The 8,023-nt window shown below is 41.6% G+C and overlaps 1 protein-coding gene across 1 annotated transcript in view; it reads right to left on the bottom strand.

The window, feature by feature from the left end:
• The window catches only part of LOC109375590 (vacuolar protein sorting-associated protein 41 homolog), a 109,875-nt gene that overhangs the window by 45,466 nt on the left and 56,386 nt on the right, over window positions 1-8,023 (bottom strand). The window contains exons 10-12 of the mRNA XM_019631029.1: window positions 7,800-7,881; window positions 5,352-5,444; window positions 1,126-1,253 (exon numbers count right to left, since the gene is read on the bottom strand). Of these exons, the coding sequence (XP_019486574.1) occupies window positions 1,126-1,253; window positions 5,352-5,444; window positions 7,800-7,881 (303 nt within the window). The remainder of the gene's footprint in view (window positions 1-1,125; window positions 1,254-5,351; window positions 5,445-7,799; window positions 7,882-8,023) is intronic.

The raw sequence follows: 8,023 nt of genomic DNA, 5'->3' as shown, positions 1-8,023 counted from the left end.
TAGTGTTATCAGTACCTTGTTAGTATTACAGAATTATTAGAGTTATCAGTAACTTGCTAGTACTACAGAATTATTAGAGTTATTAGTACCTTGTTAGTACTATCGAACAAGGAACATCTAGAACAATGTTTCTAGAAGAAAATTGACTAGTGTTCCAACTTAGAATGCCACAAACATGACTCGCTCTATGGAAAGTCTTAGACCAGCAGTTCTCAACCTTTCACAGGGGTCCCCTAAGACCATCGGAAAACATGTATTTTCGATGGTCTTAGGAACCGAGACACCGCTCCTCTATTTGTCTCCAGGCCCACATGCAGATACACCCACATACGAGTACCCGGCAACCCCTGTGAAAGGGTCGTTCGACCCCCAAAGGGGTCACGACCCACAGGTTGAGAACCGCTGTCTTAGACAATTCTGAATTCTAGGCCATTTTGGTGTTTTACTCTTAGGTAAAAGATGTAATGGGCCAGGGGGTGGTCTGAGGTGGTGGAGTGCCGAGGGGGGCTGAAGCAAGAACAGTCCTCCTGAGACGACCTGCAGTTTGGTGCTTGTTTCCCTAGAACACAGCTCTTTGCAGGCACGAGTGGACCTCAGCTATCTCTGCATCACAGGCACATAGCACAAAGCCTGGGAAGTGAAAGCCCAATAAGTATGTAAAATGTTAACCAAGGTCCTGTTACTGAGCCCAGACTCAGTGCCAGGCTCTGCCGAGGTTCTTGATTATGACTTCTCATCTAAGCCTTAAAATCGTCCCATAAGGAACTGTTAGCTGCGACTTTATAGACAAGGAACTTGAGGTTTGAGAGACTGACCGGAAACCAATTGGCCTGCATGGTCTAAGATGCAGCACCTCCTGAACCCCTTCCTTTGCCACGTGCTGCTGACTGGGGAGCCTCTCCTCTGGGAAACAGGCTACATCACAACTGTACAGTTTCACACATTTTCCTCAGCTCCTAGTTGTTCAGTGAAGGTTTACGAGAGGTTTTGACTAAGAGCGAATATAGAAAAATGGTATAAAGGCTCCCTCCTCTGAGTCTTCCCCGTTCAGAGTTTGCCAGATCTCAAATACGAAAACCTTTCCATGCAGACTGACTGTGGGGGAAAGCACTAAATTACACTCACAGTTCTGCGAGGGTCTGAAGCAGGGTTCTGTTCTGACTGTCCTTCTTCAGGTGATCCCGCACTGCTTGAACGATCACTGAGTTGTTGTACAGATCTCCGGGCCATTCTCGGATCAGAGTGGCAAAACCCTAACCAAGGGAGAAGACAGAAGAAAACTCTTGAAATAGGATAACAATCCAAACAGTTGAGACAATACCTAAAAGTATTTATGTAAACACACAAAATAGTTTTATGATGAAAACTTTGGTCCATAAACATATCATCAATTTTCAGACTATGAGTATGGGTGGAAAGGGGAGGCAGAGAAACCCTGTATGCTGATCTCCATTTACCACTCCTGGAAGCCACCCACTTCTGTTCTTATTTGATGAAATGCACAAGGAAGAAAGGCCCAGGGAGAAAGGCCCCCGTCCTCAATAAAGCACCACCACACACACAGAGCGCAGGTCTCACTCGCTCTGTTCTCATTCCGGCCCAACTACAATATGTGGCTGACATCTCTAACCTCTTAAGGCACTGCCGCGCCAGCTGCTCTCTCCCACCTCCTCAGCCTCCTCTGTCCTTTAGGTTGCGGCTCCACAGCCAGCACAACCGCACACGGCGTCTTATTCCTTCAGTGGAATTGTTACTGGCCAACTGAGTAGCCCCCCACCCCCTTCACCACTACTGAGAAACTTTTAAGTTTTCTTTCCTATAGAAATGTTGAGTCTCCTCTAGTTTCTTAGTTTCTTGGCTTTACTTTTCTAACCAGTTTGTGAATCCTAGACTAGAAAGACCCACCTCCCCCGCTTCCCTGCTTCTTAATTGCTTTGTAAATCAGTTTCTGAATCCTAAACAGTACATTGTAGACCTAACAGATTTATTAATTAAAATCTATTTTTCCTCATTCAAGGGCCTTGAGGATACAGAGGACACCCCAGCAAGATTGCCAGTCACAACCAAAGAAGCCAACACGGTCTTCCAGGCGGAGCTCGAGACCCCTTCCTCCCATCTGAGATCAGCTAGGGTGAGAGTTCTGTGAATCCCCCAATAGGCAGGGACAGCTCTACGCCCCTGCCCAGCAGGAAGCAGGTACAGAAGAGACCTCCTGTCCCTCAACTTCCCATAGAGATTTAAATGGGGATCACATTTCTCAAGGGGGAAATTAGGCAGGCAGTTAGAGGCAGGCATTGGGCCTCTGCATTCCTGCAGGTCCCACAGGATGTGACCACCCGGTGACCTCCCCTCTCCACCCAAAACTTTTCATTCTAACTATATACCCCTGAAACAAATGGGTCCTGTTGTCAATTACGGGTGCCAATCAAGTGGTCCCATGCCCAGAGGGGAACAGCGCATTCTAGAGAAAAGGGGATAAAAACTCCAAGACCTGGGAAGTCCCCCTTTCTGGACGCCTTCCCCCTTCTTGACCGCTTCTTCCCTTTTGAACCCCTCCCTCCCTTTTTTGAGCCTTTTGAGCCTCGCCTTTGCGCGTGGCCTGCTCCAAACTCTTTTGAATGTAATTTCTCTTCTAATAATGTGCCCGTGAGCCATTCTCTACTGCTCTGGCCTACTTCTACTTCTTTGAAGTGCACTATCTTTTCGAATAAACTATTTTTGCGGTACTTTATTCTGGCATCTTGTTCAATTCTTTGCTCAAGTTGACAAGGACCTGGACTTTGCGCCGAGAAGGGCCCACTCACTCTCCGTGACAGAAGAATCGCCCGGCAGCCCGCTTCCACCATGTCTTCATCTGTGTCCTCCTTCCACTCCTGCCTCAAAACCCAGTTTTGTTTGGGGATTTGGGGTTTTGGCTCAGGTCTTATCCCCTCGCTCTTACCCTATCTCTGGGTCTCAAATTTTGTGGTTCTGAGAGAAAATCCCAGGTCGCTTGACTGGATTCTGTTTCTCTCCCCTGGCTGATTCTTGGCCAGTGTCCTGGGCAGTCCCCACCCTCCTGATTTCTGACGGTGGCCCTCAGGTTTTGTACAGCAGAGCCAAAGTACAGTAGAGAAGCTTACTTATAGATCTTGGCAACTTTTAGAAAAAAAGCCTTAGGTGTACTTAAAAGAGCAAATAGAAGTAAAAATATTCATATTACTAAAAAATCATATTAACTAACTCAACTAATGCTTTAATGAACTATTTTCAATTTGTTTAAATGATATTTAGAGATGAAAATAGTGAGGTACAATTTGCTTCTGTAAAGTACCAGGATTTGGTAAGAAGAAAATCACAAAAGAATCAGGAACAGTCTCTATTAAAGTTCTACCCACTTTCTCTTAAAGTGACACCCAGGAAGGATGGCAGAGACCAGGACAGCAGGCTACGTATCTCCCCTCACGGTGCGACCTTCTTACACATGAACATGACTACAGCTTGACTTGAGAGATTTGGGGAAGGGACTCACTAAGTAAAGATGATGTATTTTATAAAACTACTGAATCAGCACATTAAAATGCTCTCTGAACCAAAATGATAGTTTGGATAAAGCTTCTGTTTTCTAAAGACTGTGTAATTCATAAGATAAAAAAAGTTTGAAAAGGTTTCTACCCAAAAAGTGGCAAGTCTCAGGATCTTAAAGGTCCCTTCAGATCTCAAGATCTCACAGTCATCTCAGAATTAAAACAGTGTTTGCATAGTACCGCTCCTTAAACAGAATCAATTATTGGTTACAAAAGTATCTTAACAAGGTGTTTAGTAATCAGTAGGCACTGGAAACACAGACTTCCTTTTCTCATTCACCCTCTAGTCTGATTACCTCTTTCTATTTCTGTATATTAACCTTTCTGCAAGGCCACCTAACATTCTCATGGGAAAGAGGAAAGCTGTAAAGTCTTCCTTATCTTTAAAACCTGACATCAGAATACAAAAGAAGGCAGCGACCACCTGTACCACGCTGTAAGGCACCAACATGGGAACTTATCTCTAGATCAGGGCTCTGAGCTTCATAGGGACTGAAGATGAGGCCACTTTTATTAAAGATGCTGAAAGGTGGCCGGAAGCTAGAGAACAAGTGACGTCTCCTGGTTTATGGATTCTCCTTGCACCGGTCACAGCTCTGCAAATGAGCTTACCAGCCCTGGCTAGAGCCTACCCACATGAACACTTATCCTTTCCTTTGGTCAGAAGGGGAACTGGGCTGATCTTCCCCATAACACTCCACTGACAGCTTTGCTAGAGCACCTAGCATATTATAATAATGTATTTGTTTATGTCAGGGTTTCTCCATCTCAGTACTGCTGACTGTTGAGGACAGATCCTTCTTTGTCGCACGGGCCTCTCCTGTGCACTGTGGGATATTTAATGGCATTCTTGCTGGCCTCTACCCACTAAATAACAGTAGCACCAACTCTCCAGTTGGGACAACCACAAGCATCTCCAACATTGTCACAAGTCCCCTGGGGGACAAAACCAGCCGCAGTGAGTGCCGCTGGTTTACATGCTAAGTGTGACTCAGACTATATGTGAGGGCTGAATGGCCATGGTTCCACTCACATCTGTGCGCCCAGTGCCCAGCACACTCCTGAAACACAGTAGGCACTAAACAGATACTTTCTGAATGTGCGCTAAATGAACAAACTTTAAAAATTATAATCCACTGTGGGTGCATGCAAACACCAAACTTAAAATTACAATCCAGGCATACCTGCTTATTAAATGCATGGCCTTGGGCAAGTTATTTAATGTTTTCAATTTTTAGCTTCTTCATCTATAAAACTGGATGTTACTATTTATAGTGTTGGGAGTACCAAACCACAGAATGCATGAAAAAGTGCAGAGCGTATAGTGGATAAGCACTTTATGTGCTCCTTTTTCCTCAATTAATAAGCAAACAGGTAATTTCCAATATCTTCCCCTATTCCTGCACCTTCAATTTCTCTAATCCTCCTTTGGCAAGCCTGGTTATGAGTTTCATGCATTACGAAGTTCTCATTCCTTTAGGGGTAGTCTAAGTATCAATAGCAGCAGCTGCTCTGTTTATGAAACCCCCAAAATGGGACTCAGTCCTTTTTTCTTTAGCTCTATTTAGGAGGTGACTTAAAGGGAGTCTTCAAAATGTGCATGGATTAATGATTTTCACCATCTACATAAACAGTTATCATTGGTGTTTATCTGCCTCAGTTTCATCCATCATACATAAACTGCAAATCTGGTAACTTTAAACCAGTTGCTCCGTTGTACTATTTTTCTAAATTTCTTAACATTTTCTGAGAACAAGTAAACATGACCGAGTCAGAATGCCATACCTCATAATCACTTTCCAAAAATTCATGTAAGATCATTTCATAGATGAGTGGCTTCAGAACTGGATCCCCTCTTGGCAAATAAGGACTAATAGCCTAAGAAAGGAAAAGGAAAAACTCCTTTAAAAGTGGTGAAACAAAACTGTACTCAAAGTATGCAGAAAATATAAAAGCATATTTTCAATTTTGAAATTTAAGCCAACAAAGTACTTTGGAAAAGCATACGAAGAGAAAAGATTCAAATAAACTGTACTTTCTTATAACACATTACAATATATTTTAAAAAGTATATATGAGGTAGTATTTACGTATGACTAAATAAAAATTCCCTAGGTTAACCTGCACCTGTTTTTCCTGCTGAATTAATGAAAATCTAAATAACAGGAAGGAGAAGGTCACAGAGATGATAAAAGTCAACTTCTTAAGTAAGCGAGCAGTAAAGGTAATCTATTGATCTTCCTTTCCTTGAACTAGAAATATCAACCTTAAATACTAACAATCATCTTTTGAAATTAGGGGGAAATACATCTTGTGTTCTTCTGCTACTTCAGTGCTATGGTAAGTGTCAAATGTCTAAACGCTGTTAAATGACTGCACTGCACTGTGCACCAAAATCACCATCCCAAGGGCCTCACAGCCCCGGAGGAAAGGTCTACAGACACCTCAACAGCCAAGTGCAATACTATGGGGGAACTGGTACAAAACAGGGATTAACAGGGGGCTGTGGAAATCCTGTATCCTGAAGCAGAGGTCACAGAAGCTTGGGTCTATTAGGCAAAGAAAGACGGGTGACGGGCACCCTGACAGGGAGGCAGCATGGGTAAAGGAATGGAGCTGTGAATGCATACTCTGTATTCAGGGAGGTGAGGTGGGATCACTGAAGGGAGCTGAGGCCGGAGAGGAAGGTGAGGAGGGTCATGAAAGGAAGTCAGATTTTATCCTATGGGCAGGAGGGAAATAGTAGGTATCAGGGAAAGGAGAACAGCACATATATTTTTAAAACAGCTAACTCTGGATCAGGTCTGCCTACAGATCTATCAAGAGTTAAGACAGTGGTGCCGGAAGGAAAGAGGAGAGAGAGGCCCAACTGATGATACTGACAAGGTAAAACTGACAGGAACTGGACATTAAGTAGAACAAGGCGAGTTAGATGTTCTCATCAAAATAGTGGCTTTGAACTATTAAGCATGGCGGAATGGGTATAATGTGATGTCATAAACACAGGTTAAAAGGAGAAGGGCCCAATTTGGGAAAAAGTGGATTCACATAATTTGATGATCCTTAACAGCAGTACACACACACACACACACACACACACACACACACACACACACACACACGGAGAAATGGCTTTCACACACTTCCAACACAGATATGGAATTCAAAAGAGAGGTCTGGGTTATGGAGCGAGCATCATAGTAAACATGGCCACAGGACTGGACAAGATTCTCCAGGAGCAGTCCATAAACATGACAAGAAGTGTCCTTGGGGGTCTCCCATCCCAGGGAAGAGACGTTTATGGGTCAAGCATATTCATAACTCTGAGGGAGAAATGTAAAGGATCGCAACTATGATAAGGTTTTAAAAAATGTTTTAAATAGGGATACTTTAGTGATTTGGATATTGTGCACCAAGTTGAAAGATAAAAAAAAATGAAGTCTCAAAATTATTTGTTAGAGCTACATGATAAAACTTTTCCATTTATTTTCCAGCAAATAAAATAGTTGAAAAAAGCATTAATCTCAAGTAAATGTCAAAAAAAAGAAAACCCTCACATTTTACAATCCAATGGATGAGACTACACCCGTTTTCCACATTTACTAAAAAGAACATGAAATCTTCATCTGAACACAGAATTGGAAGGAGATAAGAAAATGAGTACATCATTTATGTAATACAGTATATCATATATGTATATATTTTACATATATAAAATATAAACCACATTTATATTTTGAAACTAATTTCTAAAAGTTTAATTTTTCTTCCTGGCTAATATTCACTTTCCAATAAAGAATTGACTACTATTGTTTTACTTTTATTTCTATCTTAATATAGACATACCTCATTTTACTGTGCTTTGTTTTATAGTACTTAACAGATATTGTTTTTTACAAATTGAAGGTTTGTGGCAACTCTCAGTCAAGCAATTCTATTGATGCCATTTTTCCAACAGGCTGAGATAATGGTTAGCATTTTTGAGCAATACAGTATTTTTTTAAATTAAGGTTTGTACATTGTTTTTAGACATAATGCCATTGCACATTTAATAGACTACAGAATAGTGTAAATGTAATTTTACGTGAAATAAAAAAATGTCATGTGATTCACTTTATTGAGATATTTGCATTTTTGTGGTGGTCTGAAACTGAATCCACAGTGTCTCTGAGATATGCCTGCATTAATATACTACATGCAAAAATTAAGAGTTAAAAATAAAGTTATGCTTACCTTAAGCTGCCCAATTTCTTTAAATTTATAAACTTCATATTCCCAGAGTGCTGCATTTTTCCCAAGAATTTTCTGGCACTTGCTGGTAGCAAAAACATCCCAGGGAGAAAGAAAGTTTAAGTAAAAAACTAAACAGAGACAAAATAGTACACATTTCCCCTAGTGGTTTAGATAAATATCTCAGTGTTATCAAATTTCCATCTCAACTGCCACTGAGCATAAAG

This window comes from Hipposideros armiger, unplaced genomic scaffold (assembly GCF_001890085.2).
Source record: "Hipposideros armiger isolate ML-2016 unplaced genomic scaffold, ASM189008v1 scaffold_976, whole genome shotgun sequence".
Classification (NCBI taxonomy): domain Eukaryota; kingdom Metazoa; phylum Chordata; class Mammalia; order Chiroptera; family Hipposideridae; genus Hipposideros; species Hipposideros armiger.
Note: the sequence above shows the minus strand (reverse complement) of the source record. Positions and strands in the feature narration are given on the sequence as shown.